The 19,580-nt window shown below is 39.9% G+C and overlaps 1 protein-coding gene across 1 annotated transcript in view; it reads right to left on the bottom strand.

Moving 5' to 3' along the window:
• The window catches only part of OCRL (OCRL inositol polyphosphate-5-phosphatase), a 40,203-nt gene extending 21,183 nt beyond the window's left edge, over positions 1 to 19,020 (bottom strand). Inside the window, exons 1-10 of the mRNA XM_081081304.1 lie at positions 18,909 to 19,020; positions 18,661 to 18,822; positions 12,523 to 12,624; positions 11,650 to 11,764; positions 10,403 to 10,519; positions 10,113 to 10,300; positions 7,735 to 7,846; positions 5,111 to 5,220; positions 3,507 to 3,642; positions 117 to 227 (exon numbers count right to left, since the gene is read on the bottom strand). Coding sequence (XP_080937430.1) covers positions 117 to 227; positions 3,507 to 3,642; positions 5,111 to 5,220; positions 7,735 to 7,846; positions 10,113 to 10,300; positions 10,403 to 10,519; positions 11,650 to 11,764; positions 12,523 to 12,624; positions 18,661 to 18,822; positions 18,909 to 18,994 — 1,239 coding nt within the window. The 5' untranslated portion in view covers positions 18,995 to 19,020. The remainder of the gene's footprint in view (positions 1 to 116; positions 228 to 3,506; positions 3,643 to 5,110; positions 5,221 to 7,734; positions 7,847 to 10,112; positions 10,301 to 10,402; positions 10,520 to 11,649; positions 11,765 to 12,522; positions 12,625 to 18,660; positions 18,823 to 18,908) is intronic.
• Positions 19,021 to 19,580: the final 560 nt, after the last annotated feature.

Here is a 19,580-nt window from a genome sequence, read left to right as displayed (position 1 = left end):
ACTTCAGCAGATACTGTCTTCAACATTTTTGCTCTGTTGCCTTCTCTAAGTCACATGGTTTTTCCTGTGCTAACCACCATGGGCAGCAGAAGAAGCTGCCACGTATTTTTGCTCACCTCCCTCCTGCTGATTTCTAAGGAAGGAAGGAAATCATTTTCCATTCTGTCCATAATGCGTACACTATCTTCAAATACTTTCCGATACCTCCGTTCATCAACAACCTTCACCTGAAAGAAAACAAACCTCTTTTCAGTCTTACATGCTCCTAGTTCATCTTTTGAGACTACCTAACAATTACAGCAATCATTACAGGTCATTACAGCAATCATTTAAAATAAACCGTGGTTCAAACAACATCCTCAACACTCTGTTATCCCACACCATACAAAACTTTTGCCTGAGACCCTTATTTTAGTCTTATGAGCTCTCAAATATCTCTAAGAATCTAACAATTTTTAAAAGATCACTAAAGCAGCCCTGACCAGTGTGGCTCAGTTGGTCTGAGTGTCGTCCCACGCACCGAAAGGTCACTGGTTGGATTCCCGATCAGGGCACATACCCAGGTTGTGGGTGTGATCCCAGTCCAGGGTGCATGCAGGAGGCAACCAATCAATGTTTCTCTCTCTCTCCCTTCTACTCTCTCTAAAGTCAATGAAAACATTTTGTAAAGTCACTAAAGCAAACATAAATGAAACTAAACATTACAGAATCACACACTTTAAGATGAAAATAACGTTACTCGATTAACTTCTTGGAAAAGTGAAACCTCTGTGCTAAGAAGCTTGGCAATAATAATAATAATAACATATTTAAAAAGAATAGTTTCTTTTTCCATGGTTATTTGGTGGTGGAGAAAATGTGATGATTTTGTAAGCGATTTCCTGAACTGTACAAAATGACAGTGTCAAAACATACCTATTATTGTTTCTAACTGATCATAAAGTGGTGAAATAGCAGAAAACATGATTAAAGCGTTTAACTCTATTAGCTGCAATGCACAATGCCAAGAATCATGATATCAACACTCAGATTATTCATAATGATAAAGGTATGCTAGTAAATGGAGCCTATGGGCATTTTAGAAAACAGCTGACCCAAAATGTCCTAGATTAGACTAAAAGCACGATAACAAACGAGTCATCCTGACCAAAAGATCAAAAATCCTGTCTGACACAGCACTTTCAGCTTCCTGACAAAGCTGTTCTTTTCACTATTAAGACTTCATACAAATCAGTGCCAAAAATGAACATAATTAACACAGCATTTTAACTTATTGAGATCCAAGTTTCTTTTTAGAATAGAAACTTGACAAATTCAGTATGAAGGCAGTTAGAGGTTGTAAAGCAAATGTGGAAAATAAACACATCAAAGCTGAGCAAACATCTGTGGATAAACAGAAAAGCATGCGTAAAGGTCTAGAACTGTATTGTCCAATATAATAGTCGCATAGGGACCTTTAAGTTATTCCAAAGTGAAGAGAATTAAAAATTCAGTTCCCAAAGTCACACTAGCGACTAGCCACACTTCAAGTGATCAACAGCTGCCTGCAGCTTGTAGCTACTGTACTGGACAGGATAGATCTAGAACATTTCCATCATCACAGAAAAACCTATTGAACAGTGCTGGTCTAGAAAGATATAAATTCATAAGGGTAGTTGGCTTAGCTGGGGAGTGGGGGTTTGGTCAAAGGGGGGAAAAGGGATAGAAAGGAATTGAAGATCTTCAGCCTTATCTGTAAATTTTGCTTAAATATTTTTAATTTTAAAGGGAAAGAACTTTTGAATTCCTGTGTAATTTAAAAAGTAGTAAAAACTAGAAAGATAGACCTTAATTAAAGACACACAAAAATATACAGGAAGCATGAAAATTTTTAAATATCCTGCTGGGAGCTATGGAGTAAAATGTATGGAGTATTACAAATAGTCCAAGGTTCTAAAAAGAAATACAAACAAAAATGTCAAGCATAACTGATTAGATCATAAAGATAGTGTTTCAGGAAAGACATCCTTTAAAAAGTGGATTTAGAGAACTCAAATAATAAAACAGGGTAGCCCACAAGTACAAACTAAAAATTAGGTGGGCTAAAAGTAGTATCTGAAGGCATATCTAGTCAGTAAGTTCTTTAGACCTATAGAAGCATTGTGGGGTAGTGGAAAGAACATCTATACTAGCAGGCTTGGGAGTTAGACAGAGTTAATAGATTTGAATTTCAGCAATCCTTCTAGCTGAATGCTCTTAAAGAAGTTATTTAAATGCATTGGTTCTCCATTTGCTCACCTGTTAAATGAGAAATATTTAACTCAAAGCATTATTGGAAGGCGTAAATGAGATGTGTGTAAATGGCCTTACACAGTCCCTGGCACACACTAGCTACTATTTGAGGAACATTTATTATTATTTTAAAATTTCAAAATGCACAAAAGTGAAGTCATGATTGCCTCAATAAAATTTAGAATCTGTTTTAAGATTAAAAAACTAATTTTGTACATAAAAGAAATGCCTCAAATTCATTCCCCTTTAATGCAGGAGTAGGATAAGACATGTTAGTGATAACCTATCTCAGAAACCCCCCCAAATCAACATATACTCAGAGGAAAGTAATTATCCTCCTATGCTGTTTGGCATGTCTTACCTCATTAATCCTCATAAGTAGGTACTATTTTAACCCCACTTTGTAGAGGATAAAACTGAGGCATAGAGATGTTACACAAATTTTCCATGGTTACACAGAAAGTGGTTGGGCTGGGAATTGAATCTAAGCAGTTCTAGCTATAAAATCCATTCTATCAAGCACTGCACTATACAGATTCTTACAGATTACATGACTGCAGGTCTGGAAAATCTACAAGAAATCATATAAATGTACTAGCTGTAATAAATCAACACGATCCCAAGATATAACCTGCATACTAATAACACACAGCTATAATATGCAATATGAAAACAAAAGCTTTACTCACAACAAAAAGTTAAATAATTGGCCATTTACCTAGACCAGCGTACAATGGAGTTAAAGAGAAATGTGAAACCTGTGTTCCTGGATGGGAAGACTTCATTGTAGAATATGCTTCTTAAGGTACAGTATATTTATACAAATTTGGTTATCTTCTGACCAGTCTGTGCTTTTTGCTCCTGATATCAGCACCCCTCCACCTGGAACCTCTCTCTTGATGCTTCAACTTCTTACTATTTCTGAAGAAAAGCCACTCATCCTTTAAAACCTAGCCTCTCTTTTTTATGTATGAGGACTTTAGGAGGCTAAGGTTACTCCCTCGCCATTATGCAGCATGAGAAACATTTGTGTCACTAAAAGGCCTGTAGTGTAAGAGCCATAGAGACCGCATTTAGGAGGGTCAAGGGTACTAACTTCTCAATGCTGCAAATGACTGTTTGGTTATGGAAACATTTATGGCTCACTGAAATACTGATCTGTTCTGAGTCTAAAAATGCTCTAAGAATACAGATACTTAACACACAAACAAATGAATAAACAAACAAGCCTTTACCCCAATAAGGAAGAGGGCGCTAACAGGCTTGTGGTCACTGGTTTTTAGTTCCATGTGACTCCGGTAATGAAGCTGATTAACATTTGTTCCTCTCCAAAGAATTCGGTCACACCAGGCTGGAACCCGACATTTCCCACTGCAAATAAAGAAAGGAATTATAATGAGAACATACCACACAAGAATGTATTACCTACCACACTGGTTCAAACCTGGGTTAGGCGCTCTTGTTATATACTTCTCCTTCATTAACAACCCCTACTATTATCGTCTCTACCATATTGCAAGCTCTGTGAAGGGACTGTGTCCGCTTGTTGCCACTGAATTCCCAGTCCCTAGTACAGTATCTGTTGCAAAGTAGGTGTTCAATAAAACACTTATCTAATGAATGAATAAACAGTGCTCCTAAAGATTAGGATTACATCTTCAACGACATTGTCCTGGGGGAAAGTATAATAGTACCTTCTTAAAATATCCTCAGGTCAGGATTATATACAGAAAATGTCCTCTTCCTTGGCTCTATAAACTATAATGATACGTCACAATAAATAGACAACTAATAAAAATCTAAAAATCCAATACTATATTCCTAGACTGGGCTTACTCCCTGGAGATGAGTAATTGGATTTCTCCTTTAAACCTGGATTTTTATGAACAAGTCTAGCTTCTAATAGAAATGAGCTAACATCTAAGCATGCCAGTCTGAATACTTAAGAGCCCATAGAATACCAAAGATGGGGAAAAATTCCATTCATCATTCTATTAAAATAAGCAACACCTTGTACACCTGATCCAGAAGGTGACACAAATAAGTTCTTATCAGTAGCTCTTCAGATGAATTTCAAGTCAGGTGAGTGGAAGAAATAAGGCCAAGAGTACAGATCTTCTGCCAGTGTCACCTTTCACTTTCTGACCAGCTTCTGTGGAGCACAGACTCCTCCCTCCCCACCCTAGTGCTCCCTGACTCTAAAGAAGCTGAATATGTCCAGGGGCTCAGCCAGCTAGGAAACAAAGAAATAGATAATAGGTAGAAGACCAATAGTTACCAGAAATGTACTGGCAATGGAACTTTACTAGGGGTAATTAGGAAACAAAGAGCCCCCAGACAGCGGGTCTCAGCTTTCTCTGGCAGCTGCAGATGTTGGGCCCAGACATCAGTATTTTTTAAAGTCCCCCAAGAGATTCTAAAGTGTACTCAGGATTGAGAACCACTGTGCTGGAAGAACTTCCATGGCTCTTTGTTTTCATTTTCTGGTGTCTTGAGTCAAATAGTTAAGAAACAGTTTGGAAAAGGGCAAAAGGTAAGGAAAAGGGTGAGATCAGGAAGGTCAAAATCTAAGCAAGTCTGCCAGGGTGAAAAAAATAAGGTACTGCAGATAGCCCATAAGACTGCAACAGCCCTGATATAGAAGTTATACTTTTTAAAAATATGCTCATCTTTGAGTTCACGTGAATTAAAAACTCTTCTATAATAGCACTGAACCAATAGGTGTTTTAATCTGCTTCTGTGGCATTACCTAAAAATTTCCTACCCCTTCACCACCATGGAGGGGCAGAAATAAGATCAGGCCTTAACCTATTCCTCGAGGAGGCTTTTGCTACTTTACCTGGAATCCCATCGGTCTGTTTTGGAGTCATACTTATAAGTGGGGATAAACCTGATTTCCCCTTCAGTGAAGTCAGCAAAAGCCTTTTTCTGTGTGCGCTGAATATTTAGCTACAAATAGAAAGAAGCATCACATAAGCAGGGTCACACTGTCCTATGTAATAAAAGCCTAATATGCAAACTGTCCCCTCGATCAGGAGTTCGACCGCTCCCTATGACGTGCAGTGACCACCCGGGGGGAGGAGAGAGCACAAAACATGGCAGGCACCGGTGGTGACATGCTGTGACCTCTTGCTGGCTACCTGGGGCGGGGATGACAGGGACAGAGGTGTGGTGAGAATGTGGGGTGTCCGCTGAGCTCACTCTCACTTCCCCTGCTACCCTCCCCTGGGATGCCAGGGCTTGTGTGTCGGGGAAGCCCCCACACTTAGGTGCCACGGTGTCTTCCAGATGAGCTGGACTGCAGCTGCCAGGACCACAGGGGCCAGTCAGGCTCCCTGTGGGTTTGTGCAGGAGCCAGTCTGCGAGGACAGCCAGGAGAGAGTGTGCTGCCTGCTGTGCTTCCATGCTGTGCCGATAGATTGCCCAGAGGCCCACACTGCACCCCAGCCCACGGCATCAAGCCATGCTCATTGCATCTCTGTGGGGACTCGGATGCCATGACTCAGGAGGAGGGGTCACGCGGGGGTCTGAGGGCCCAGGTCCTGCCCAGGGCCCCGAGGTCAGCTGGGACCTGCCCTTCCATGCCAGACACTCATGCTTCAATCGCTAGCCAGGCCTGGGGACCGCACCTGTGCACGACTTTTGTGCACCGGGCCTCTAGTCTTAATAAGTGATAATCTGGTAGCTTGGCCATTTCTAAGTAGTTAGTTCCACAGCCTTTGCAACCATCAAAGTATATAAATAAAATTTCTGTACCCTATGAATTGAATCATGTAATTCCCATAGCACGCAAACTCATCAACAGATAGGATGCTCATTATGAGCACACTGCTGATTATTTATTGGTAATAATGGTTAGGTAAAATGGAAAAATTAAATCTGAATATTCTTAAATTCCCTGAAGTTGGACAAGAACCATCTAGCACAATTTTACTTTTAAAAAAAGCACACATGCCCAGCTGGTATGGCTCAGTGGTTGAACATCGACCTATGAACCAGGAAGCCATGGTTCGATTCCTGGTCAGAGCACTTGCCCACGTTTCAGGCTTGATCCCCAGTGTGGGGTGTGCAGGAGGCAGCGATCAATTATTCTCTCCCATCACTGTTGTTGCTATATCTCTCTCTCCCTCTCTCTCTAAAAAAAAAAAAAAAAAAAAAAAGGCACACAGCTCTAACCAGTTGCTCAGTGGTTAGAGCGTCGGCCCACAAACTGAAGAGTCACCAGGTTCTATTCTGGTCAAGGGCACATACCTTAGTTACAGGCTCGATCCTGGCCCTAATTGGGGCACATACCTTAGTTACAGGCTCGATCCTGGCCCTAATTGGGGCACATTCCTTAGTTACAGGCTCGATCCTGGCCCTAATTGGGGCACATGAGGGAGGCAATCTATATGTCTCTCTCACAATGATGTTTTTCTCTCTGTCTCTTGCCCGTCCTCCCACTCTCTCTAAAAATCAATGAAAAAAATATCGTCAGGTGAGGATTTAAAAAAATACCACACAAATGTTGGATAATTCCAAAAGTCAAATTCAGTGAAGAGCTACAGATTGTTTTGAAAGTTATCCTCACTCAAATATTTTACCAGAAGTACATAAGACGAAGAATTTAATCCAACTATAACCCCTTTGGAGGCAGAACAGATAAAGCCATGCAAAGAAATTAGCCAACCAACTTCAATGTGAAGGAAGACAGACAAGAAAGGCTCACTATAAAAACCATTCTACTGCAAAACACCTGAAATTTTAGTATGTCAGATCAAAAGGCTCATGGAAGGATTTAAAGACAGTCAAATAAGCATTCACTTTTAGCATCCAGTACTCATAAGCTGAAACAAAAATTCAAGTCATGTGCCAGGTTCCGAGGCAAACTTACAGAAAACTAGGTTCCAGAATATCAAGTTTTATATAAATGTTACCAAAACAATGCTTTCCCCACAGATTTTAACATCTATAACTCAGCTAGCTCCAACCCCTCAATCAGTTCACATTAAACCACAGTCTGTGTTATTTGTCCCAAACTTCTCTTCTGTGCTTCCCAATTCCCTTATAGGACTTCCCTTTTACCTCTAAACTATTGCTGAGCCTGCCAAACAATCAGAGCAGCTTTCCCTATTCCATCTGCCAAACCACATCAACATGGCTGAAGGCCCACTTCCTCCAGGAAATGTTCTCAAATTCATCCCACCCATCCTCCAACTCATTGACACAAATCTTTTCTTGATAAAAAGTTAATGAATAACCTTATATTTACTCTTTATCACTATCTCACCTCCTGCCATCTAAGTGCTTCATAAAAGCACCACAAACCTTGTGTGCATTCACTGCATCACTAATCACCCTGTTTCCCAAGACAATGAGATCCTTCCATCTATTCCTAGAGTAAGACACACCTCCCACACGTCTGTCTCATAACAATTTTATCTGCTATCTAAGAAAGTACCTATAAAATGAAAATTTACTTACCTGGTCAAATTTCAGGAGTCTCGGAAGATCATTCCTGCTAATAAGACTCTTCACTTCGTTGGCATCAGGCATGCAAAGTCTATAGTTCAAATCTCCCAACCAGATGACCACACTGAGGATCAAGAAATATATGAACATGCTAAGTGAAGTTAGTCAGTCAGAAAAAACTAAGAACTATATGATTTCACTCATATGTGGGATATAAAATTCATGAACACAAACAGTGTGGTGATTGCCAGAGGGAAGGGGGGGAGGGTCCTAACAGAAGGTGACAGAAGATTTGACTTTGGGTGGTAGGCACATGGTGCAATATACAGATCGTGTAACACCGAAACTCACACCTGAAACCTATATGTTCATGCTGACCAATGTCACCCCAATCAGTTTAATAAACATTTAAAAAAGAGAAATATATACACAGAAGTAGCCATAATTAGCATAAAAATCAATCAGAGAAGAAAAATGGGCAGATTGTTGATAAGGATTTGTCACTATCTGACAAGGGCCTGAAGCTGAAATTGTCCTTTAGGGGCAAGCACTATCAATACCTGAGAGGGACTAGGGATTATAAAATAGGCAGGAGGGTAGGCACTCCAAACATGAAGAACAATGGCGAGGAAATAACACAGTATATGTATGGGATTCAGAAGCCAAGGAGTTAACTACCTGAGAGAAGCATGTAGTTTATTTGCTGGACCAGTTTCAAAATTTTGCCTGGCTGCTTGCCAGGTCTCTAAGGGAAGAGAATCTGAATGTTTTCTGTCTCTATAAGCCCTGGATTCTGTAGGCTTTCCACTAAGGTCTGCGTGGTCTGAGTGACACCTCTCCCAGGCAGGGATCACTGGGAAAAGTGGGTCCAGGGCTCTCTGCTGCAGCCAATCTTTCTGCCCCTGCCCCAAATCTGTGCTCCAAATCCCAAGCAGAAAGGAGACTGAAATATGTTGGGATCTATAGGCTCCCAATCACACCAACAGACCCCTACATGTGCTGAGAACCCCACAGGTGAGACCTTGAAATTACCATACCAAATGGATTCTCCTGTGAGCTACTCAAGCACTCAATGAGTCTCTTTGCCAATCTTAAGTGCAACACGGAATTTCTGGAATCCTGAGGAAATAAATTTATGGAACTTCAGGGTAACTTTGTGACCGTTAATGCCAAGGCCTTGATTTTACCACTGTGAAACAGAATTCCACCTGATCCTAATTATTGAGACAATATGAAAACAGGCCAACATCACTATCCTTCTGCCCCTGCCCCAGATCTGTGCTCTTTCCTCAGTTACCCGACTCTCTATTGATTCTACTACCCCGAGATTATCTTTTGTTTTCCTACAATTCCCATCTCAAACCACTTATTCGAAACCACATCATCCTCTCAGAATTTCAATTACCAGTATTAATTTCTTTACAACTGATCATTTTCTACCACCCAACCCATTCCTCAATTGATTTCTGCTTCTATCCTTATTAAGTCCCATTCTTCACTAAACTGTCTCTCATACTGATCCATTGGGGTCTTTAAATCTCCACTACCCGTATTCTTAATGATTCACAGGTATTAAAAGAACAATGTAGGTCTATATATACTGGCTTAAAAAGAGATCCACAATAAATAGGACAATATAGTCCCATATAATAAGTATGTGCTTGTATGTGCATAGAAAAAAGTCTAGAACAGCACTATTCAAAAGAAATACAATGCACATCACAAATGTAATTGTAAATTTGTAATCATTTCATTTAAAAAGTAAAAGAAACAAGTGAAAATAACTTCAACAATAAATTTCATTTAACTCAATATATCCGTTATCATTTCATCATGTAATCAATACTAAAAATTTTAGATATTTTACATGTTTTCCCAAGTCTCTGAAATCCACTGTATAGTTTATGATTATAGCACATCTCAGCTCAGCCTAGCTTCTTTTCAGAACCCCAGCCACCCCTGGCTCCTGGCTGTCATATTGGACAGCATGGACTTAGAAGGATACACACCAAACTGTTAGTAGTGGTTTCCTCTGGAGAGAGGGATTGGCTGGGGAGAGTAGAGGATAAGAAATCAGGGATTTTTACTTTTAATCTTATCCTTATTACATTTACAATAAACATTTCTATTTTATAATTAGAAAACAATAAAAGCTGACTCCAATGAACAGACCCTTCCTGCATTACTTGAGATGCCCTAACAGAATTAACCTTTCCTCTGATAGCATCTAATTTCTCTGTCTCCATGAATCTATTCCTCCAAACCCCCTCTTCTTTGGGACTCTATCCCTAAATGGTAATCCCTTAATCTTCAAGTTCTACAGTTTCTCACCATGCTTATTCTTTTCTCAGCTCTACTATTCCAAGGCTAAAGGAGACTTAACCACTCACTCATGTTTCATGATGTTCAGCTGCGGGAGGGCCTGATTTGGGACCACAAAACTCATTCGTGCACAGATGTCCTTATAATCTTGATTCCTTCTCTCGAAGTCCTCCACATGGGCAGCCAGGTGGGAATTGACAATGCAAAACGTAGTATTGTGAAATACAAACCTCACTGCTACCCCACCTTTGTTTCCCTGTTGGCAAGAGTAATTATTCAGTTAGTTCAAAGATACAAACAGCAACTGAACTTCACATGGACATAAGTAATAATCAAGCTCATTTCCAAAGGAACTCACCATTTTCCCCATGACTCCGGTTCCAACTGTTTCTGTAGCAACATCACAGATATACTGCCACTGATCCTTTCTGGCAAATATCATGAGCATCATTCCAACAAGGCGAACTAGTTGAACCTATGAGAGCCAAGGTGTTAGAAAGAGTTCATGTTAATACCACTCTTTTTAGATACCACATATCTAACTTCATACAACTAAATTTCCATCAAGAAGACATAACAAATACCCAACCTGTATCCAAATCATCTAATTTCTTGGTGGACCTCCATGAAGAGGAAACAAAATTTCTCTTGGGAAGCTCTTCTGACCAGTAAGTTAAAAGTCTTCGGGGGACAATGAGTGCACTCAGCTCTAGAGCCATTATTTTAATTACTTTTTAATCACAATGAGTGCACTCAGCTCTAGAGTCATTATTTTAATCACTTTTTTTAGCCTATCAGGAGTACGGCATATTAAAAATTCAAATAGTGAAGAGAAAACCTCTATCCCAGTTTGTTCCTTTTTCCCTCCTTCCTAGTTTCTAATTTCCAGTTTCCCTGTCATTTTGATTATCTTAAGTCTGTGAACTAGAACTAGACATATGTCTGAAATATGTATTAGGCAGGGGCTGATTTGAGAGGAATAACATCATCAGGATATTTATTACCTACATCAACTGTTAGAAGATACAGATAAAAATTACTCAGGCAGATAACTCCTTTTAAAGGTCTTAGTGTGGTAACCCTACAATTAAAACAACTCTTATGGTAGCCTCTACCTTGTGCCTTCTAAAGACCAACAAATTGGCCCACCTTGCTTAAGTCTTGACTTATGACCAAGTTTAGAACTCATTTAAATACCACAACACTTTGTATTCTTGCTCTGATTCCAAAACATACCCTATGCATCTGCATGCTTCAAACTGCTTTTCTGTAAAGCATTCATTTCTGACAATGTCAGTGAACAATTTCAACCTTAAACTCTTACTCCACAAATCAGTGGCTTTATAGGTAATTGTTTTAATTATTGTTATAAGAACAATTTTTTTTTTCTCCTAAAAGCTAACCGAGCAATGAAAATACAGAATCAGAAAGCTCAGGAAATTTTTTTCTAAGGTAGGTATAAAAAGGATTAGTCTGCCCTATTCCAGTATTACACATGAGAAAAAAATCAATTAAATCATTCTTTTGGAACCAGTTATAGATAACAATAAATTCTAGACAGTTTTATTTAGTCACATACTAAAAAGATAATTAAATGTGACTTACTTTCTTGTACTTGGCTTTGGAATGCAAAGCCCTTTCCACAGCCATGGACCATTCTTGTTCTTTGATGGATTCAAAGTAGAAAAATGCTTCTGTGCTCAAGTCCAGCTCTTGGAATCTGAGAAGAGGATGTAAAATCTATACATATCCCATAATTATAGCTGACTACCTACTGTCCCATTTTGAGACATTAGGTGAAAAAAGAAATGGGACAGAGAGAAATTTTATAGAACTGCTCTGCTGACCCAGGTGATCTGTAAGGATAAGTAGCTTTCTTTTCAAAAGACTCCCCACAGCCCTAACCGGTTTGGCTCAGTGGATAGAGCGTCAGCCTGCGGACTGAAAGGTCCCAGGTTCGATTCCGGCCAAGGGCATGTACCTGGGTTGCGGGCACATCCCCAGTACGAGGTGTGCAGGAAGCAGCTGATCGATGTTTCTCTCTCATCGGTGTTTCCAACTCTCTATCCCTCTCCCTTCCTCTCTGTAAAAAATCAATAAAATATATTTTAAAAAAAGACTCACCACAAGTATATGCACAGACTATGCAAGATGTATACACACAGCTCTCCACAAGGGATACAGAAGAGTTTTGCTTATACATCCTAGAAATAGTAACTGTTAGAACTGACTCCATGTCTCAGTTTCTGTGAGGAATATAGTTTTCTGTATTTCAAGAGGACTAGATGCTTCTTTATACCATTTTAGACATCTGTTCATTTTTGATCTCACAAAATTGACCCACAAATAACTCTCACTTAGAGTCTACAGCAGAATTTTACCACAAAGTTTTTTGTTTTTGTTTTTAAAAAACGAAGGCAAAATTTCACATTAACACCAAACATACAGCCAAAAGGAAAGTCCAAATGTGTTCTTTACCCAATGCAGTAGATATCAGGAGGATCCGGATCACAGTTCAGCCAAGGTTCTAACCCACTATCAGGAGACTGGCCATTCACATTCCAAGTTCCAACAAAAAATCTAATACATAATACAAAAAAAAGTAAAAACAAATGTCAACAATGAACCAATGGAAGTTCTCTCATCACTTCTATACAATGGTATGTTCAAAATAAGCCAACATAATTTCTCAAATGTTTTTCCAAACATAAGAAAAACCACCTGCATGTAGAACACAAACGCAGTGAGCTTATTCTCTCTAAGCTTTACATTAGGTGAACCTATAGAAAGGAGCCGTCTCTATTTAAAAAACACAAAGTTAATTGATCTGCCATATTTCTTTTCAATTCAACTCCATCCAAACTCATACTTGAAGGGAGAGCTTACTGATGGGGAAGTGATATCGTCATGCTGTAAGTGTGTTTAATACGGATAACTAAGAGCTGGTTCTTTGAAAGTCTAAACAAGATTGATGAACCTCTCACCAGGCTCACCAAGAAACAAAGAGAGATGACCCAAATAAACAAAATCAGAAATGAAAGCGGTGAAGTAACAACTGACCCTACTGATATACAAAGGATTGTAAAAAAAATACTACAAACAACTCTACTCCAAAAAACTGGGCAACCTCAACGAAATGGTCACATTCCTAGAAAATACAAGCTTCCAAAACTCAATCAGGAAGAATCAAAAAACCTGAATAGACCGATAACTACTGATGAAATTGAAACAATAATCTAAAAGCTTCCAGCAAACAAAAGCCCTGGAACAGTTGGCTTCACAGGGGAGTTTTACCGAACATTCAAAGAAGAACTAAAACCAATCCTTCTCAGACTATCCCGAAAAATTCAAGAGGTGGGCACACTTCCAAGCTCTTTCTATGAAACCAGCATTACCCTAATCCCCAAACCAGATAAAGACACCACAAAGAAAGAGAATTACAGGCCAATATCCTTCATGAACATAGATGCTAAAATCCTCAACAAAATCCTAGCAAACCGGACCCAGCATTACACTAGAAAGATCATACACCACGACCAAGTGGGATTTATTCCAGGTATGCAAGGATGGTACAATATCCACAAATCAATAAATGTGATACATCACATAAGCAAATTGAGAGAAAAAAATCACATAATCATATCGATTGATGCAGAAAAGGCATCTGGCAAAGTCCAGCATCCTTTTCTGATAAAAACACTCAGCAAAGTGGGAATAGAAGGATCATACCTCAACATAATAAAAGCCTTATATGACAAACCTACAGCCAACATCATACTCAATGGGCAAAAACTAAAACCATTTCCCTTAAGAACAGGAACAAGACAGGGATGCCAGCTTTCACCACTCCTGTTCAACATAGTACTAGAAGTACTAGCCATAGCGATCAGTCAAGAAGAAGAAATAAAAGGCATCCAAATTGGAAAAGAAGAAGTAAAATTGCCATTATTCGTAGGTGACATGATACTGTACATAGAAAACCCTAAAGACTCCATCAAAAAATTATTAGACTTAATAAACGAATTTGGCAATGTAGCAGGATACAAAATTAATGCCAAGAAATCCATGGCATTTTTATACACCAATAGTGAACTTACAGAAAGAGAAATCACTAAACATCTACCATTGCACACAAAAAATTAAGATACCTAGGAATAAACTTAACTAAGGAGGTAAAAGACCTGTACTCAGAAACCTACAAGATGTTGAAAAAAGAGATAGAGGAAGAAATAAACAGATGGAAGAACATACCATGCTCATGGATTGGTAGAATCAGCATCATTAAAATGTCCATACTACCCAAAGCAATCTATAAATTCAATGAACTCCCCATTAAAATACCAACGGCATATTTCACAGATCTAGAAAGAACTCTCCAAATATTCGTCTGGAATAAAAAACAAAACAAAACAAAACCCAAATAACTGCAGCGATCTTAAGAAAGAAGAACAAAGTAGGTGGGATATCAATACCAGATATCAAGCTATATATCAAGACCAATGGAATAGAATAGAGAACCCAGAATCAACCCAAACCACTATGCTCAATTAATATTTGACAAAGGAGGCAAGAACATACAATGGAATCAAGACAGTCTCTTTAATAAATGGTCCTAAAAAACTTGGTCATACACATGCAAAAAAATGAAACTAGACCACCAACTTACACCATACACACAAATAAACTCAAAATGGATAAAGGACTTAAACGTAAGACGGGAAACCATAAAAATATTAGAGGAATCCACAGGCAGCAAGATCTCAGATATATGCCATAGCAATATCTTCACTGACACAGCTCCTAGGGCAATGGAAACTGAAGGGAAAATAAACAAATGGAACTACATCAAAATAAAAAGCTTCTGCACAGCAAAAGAAACCATCAACAAAACAAGAAAACCCACTGCATGGGAGAACATATTTGCCAATGATATCTCTGATAAGGGTTTAATCTCCAACATTTACAGGGAACTCATGCAACTTAACAAAAGGAAGACAAACTGTGGGGAGCCGATATAGGGTTAAGCCTCGGACTGACCTGTGGGCAAAGTCACAAACAATTCCCAGCTTAGAGGGCACCGTCCTCTTAGCATAATTAGGCTTGACCTTGCAACACTCCCCTAGATCTTATCTGGGAAGCTAATGGGCTGAGGAAGTGCCGGAAGTATAACCATGGTGTAAACAAGTGAAACTCACAAGAACAAAAACAAGTGAAACTCACAAGAACAAAAACAAGTGAAACTCACAAGAACAGTGTAACTTTGGTAACCACTACCTTGTTTATCTCTCACTACAAAATAAAGGCTCAGCTTGCCTTGGGATCTCTCTCTGTGGCTTCAGCCAGGCACAGGAAGATCCACAGAGACTAAGGAAAGCTAGAGAGTTCTGAATGCTGTCTCTGTGTAAAACATTCTTCGCCGACTCCGTCCACACCTTTGGGAACCCCTGGACTGCTGGGGCTGGACCCCAGCAACAAACAACCTAATCAAAAAACGGGCAACGGATCTAAACAGATACTTTTTGAAAGAAGACATAAGGAAGGCCAAGAGACATATGAAAACATGTTCAAAGTCACTAATCATCTGAGAGATGTAAATCAAAACAACAATGAGGTACCATCTCACACCTGTCAGACTGGCTATCATCAACAAATCAACAAACGACAAGTGCTGGCGAGGATGCAGAGAAAAAGAAACACTCGTGCACTGCTGGTGGGAATGCAGACAGGTGCAGCCACTGTGGAGAACAGTATGGAGTTTTCCTCAAAAAACTAAAAATGGAACTTCCATTTGACCCAGTGATCCCACTTCTAGGAATATATCCCAAGAAACCAGAAACACCAATTAGAAAGGACATATGCACCCTTATGTTCATAGCAGCACAATTTACAATAGTTAAGATTTGGAATCAGCCTAAGTGCCCATCAGCAGATGAGTGGATTAAAAAACTTTGGCACATCTATGGAATGGAATATTATGCCGCAGAAAAAAGGAAGGAACTACTACCGTTTGCAACAGCATGGATGGAGCTGGAGAGCATTATGCTAAGTGAAATAGGTCAGTCAGAGAAAGATAAATATCACATGATCTCACTCATTTGTAGACTATAATGAACAACATAAACCGATGAACAAAAACAGATCTAGAGACAGAGAAGCATCAATCAGATGCTCAAACCTCAGAGGGAAGGTAGGGGAGGATGGGGATTAGGGGGAGAGATCAACCAAAGGACTTGTATGCATGCATATAAGCATAAGCGATGGATGCAGGCAACAGGGGGTGAGGGCAAGACTGGGGGGATGAGGGGACAACGGGGGGATAAAGACACATTTGTAATACCTTAATAAAAAAAATTAAAAAAATATATATGGATAACTATTTTGTAACAGCTATCTATCTATCTATCTATCTATCTATCTATCTATCTATATAGATATATAAAGAGCCAGGGTCCGTAATGTCCAAATCGACCTAAGGGACGACCAAATGCCAGGTGGCACATGCAGCAGGCTCAGGTGGGCGGGAACTGGCGAGTGGGCCTAACTGCTGACCTCTCGGTCCCTCCCCCAACCCGCTCCCATGGGTGCCGCAGTGACCCAGCACTGACTGCCGAGGGGGCTGTGGTCCCCAGGATACCATGGCAGGAGGGGGCTGTGGGCCACGGTCGGCTGGGGGATGGTGGAACTCTGGTCTCATGCAATTGGGGGCGTGACTGGCCTTCAAACCAGACCCTGACAGGAGGGAGGAGGGAGCCCCATTCCTTGCAGAATCGGCCGTTGGATAGCTTGCTGTCAGTAGCCTCCCAGCCAGGAATCCCATTCACCTGCACCCCGGACTCCGGCGATCAGGGAGGCAGAGGCAGTCAGGGGCGACCAGGCAGGCAGAGAGGTTAGGGGTGATCAGGCAGGCAGACAGAGGGGTTAGGGGCAATCAGGCAGGCAGGCAGGCAGGCGAACGGTTAGGAGCCGGTGGTCCCAGATTGCGAGAGGGATGTCCGACTGCTGGTTTAGGCCTGATCCCACAGACATCCCCCAAGGGGTCCCCAATTGGAGAGGGTGCAGGCTGGGCTGAGGGACCCCCTACCCTGGGCCACTAGTGCTTGAATTAAAAAACTTACTTCCAGGATTACAGGTATCTGGTGCCGTGTCACATATATTACAGGTATCTGTAATCCTGGAAGTAAGATATAGTTTTGTGGGGGAAAACTTCTGATTGTCTTAACTGTTTACATACAAATATAAGCATCATGAGGACTATAAGGAACTGAAGGTTTTAGCATAGGGATATAACTATGATTGAATTAGAATAAATGAGGCATAATGGGATAGCAGATGGGACTGGAATCTTGGAACAGAAGGGTACATGCTGTTCACAAATAAAGAAAAGTGTTATTGCTTTGTACATTGGAATACACACCAGGCCATGCCACACCACATACCACACATTGCATCCAGAAAAGAAGATATCAACATGTAAGGGTGACATGAAAAATATAATATAGAGGAAAGAATCTAAGACAGCCATGGGCAAACTACAAATGTGAACTAATATACTATCTGATAGCACAGCTCTCTATGCAATCACATTGTCTCTCTGGTTTCAAATACTATCTATGTACCATCCATGCTTTTGTTCCGGCCCTCCGGTCCAGTTTAAGAACCCATTGTGGCCGTCGAGTCAAAAAGTTTGCCCACCCCTGATCTGACATACCTCCCCACCAAGAGGATTAGGTAAAATGTTCTTTAGTTAACTACCAAAGTAAATAAGTTAAGATCTAGTGGTTATGGTGGACTTTAATTTTCCAATATTGGTGGGAAAAAAATTCAGCAGGCCAGATAGATAAACACACTTGCTTATGGACTGTGCTACGGGACAATTCTCTAGTACAGTGACTTTCAACCTTTTTCATCTCGTGGCACATAAAGTAATTACTAAAATTCTGCAGCACGATAAACAATATACTTTTGTCTCTGATGAAAAATAGGTATAATTTTGATTCATTCACACTAGACGGCTTTGTTGTGTTGGCTGTTGTCATGTTTTTATTTGATGATCTAATGGAAAAGAGGTCAGTGTCCCTGACTAAATAATTGGGTATTGCATGTTTTAAAAATTCTTGAAGTATACCAGTTAAAAATTACTGCTCTAGTACATGTAAGCTTGATCTGGTTCCCTAAGAGTAGACAGAAACATTAGTAGACATAGTATCATTAGTAGTTAGAAAATCCAAGGGAAATTGTGGCATTTGTATTATTTTGGATAGACATAGGGCAGTGATGGCGAACCTTTTGAGCTCAGCGTGTCAGGATTTTGAAAAACCCTAACTTAGCTCTGGTGCCGTGTCACATACAGAAATTTTTTGATATTTGCAACCATAGTAAAACAAAGATTTATATTTTTGATATTTATTTTATATATTTAAATGCCATTTAACAAAGAAAAATCAACCAAAAAAAATGAGTTCGCGTGTCACCTCTGACACGCGTGACATAGGGGCTTGAATCAGTTAACCATTCCTTTTCATTATGCCTTGATTCTTAATTAAGCTAATTAAACTAATACCTTAAATATCAAAAGGCCATTTTCTGCTATACTTCAGTAGTGCAAGACAGACCTACCTGAAAGTCTGAATGTTGACATACTCTTTCTCTCGCTTTGCCAGGATATGTTTGATGAGACCTTCCCGCTGCCCAGACTGGTTATTTGGTACAAAGAGCTTCCGCATGGTATCGGTCACTTTGGGCTGTTCCTTGTTAGTAGCTTCTTTGTCACGTGGAAGCCTAGCAAATAAATGAGAAATCCAAAAGTTTAACTGCCTAAAATAGAAGTCTTCTACATGGGAAATATGTTTTGACATAGGACTTACATTCTGCTCACTGAAGGGGGTGGGGGTGGAGGTTCCCGGTGAACCCCAAAAGGCTGACTTTGTGAATTTTTCTTCTCCAAATTCATAACTGAAAAATTATCCTCAAATCCAAGAAGCCCTGAAGGACACAGAATCCATCATCAAACCAGGGGGTCGGGGGTGGATAACATGCAACTTATCCAGGACAAATAGGGCTTTGCTTTGATCAGTGGGTTTGATTTGAGCATTGACACATTAACTAGAACAGTTAATTTGAACCTTAAATAATGAGCGCTAACATTTATTGAAGATTTAGCACAATGCCTGGTTGATAGTAAGGAATTATATCTTATCTTGCTTAATTATCAGAAAGACCTCGTGAGGTCAGTGCTATTTAAAATCTTCCCATGTTACAGAAAAAAAAATGGAAGCTCTGAGTTGTTGAGCAACTTGACCAAGGTCATATAACTAGTAAGTTGTAGAATTTGGGATTCAAACCAAGGCAGTGTGGCCTTGGAGCTTGCTTTTTTTTTTTTAAACCAGACTGCTAAGCTGGCTCCTGAAGAGCTAACATGCCACGGAAAGGATCAGGAGTGCACCTTGATCAGTGGGCATGGACTCCATAAAACCACTCCATAGGACAGTGATGGTGAACCTTTTGAGCTCGGCGTGTCAGCATTTTGAAAAACCTAA

This window comes from Myotis nattereri (assembly GCF_964212035.1).
Source record: "Myotis nattereri genome assembly, chromosome: X".
NCBI classification, from domain to species: domain Eukaryota; kingdom Metazoa; phylum Chordata; class Mammalia; order Chiroptera; family Vespertilionidae; genus Myotis; species Myotis nattereri.
This window is presented reverse-complemented; position numbering and strand designations above follow the sequence as displayed.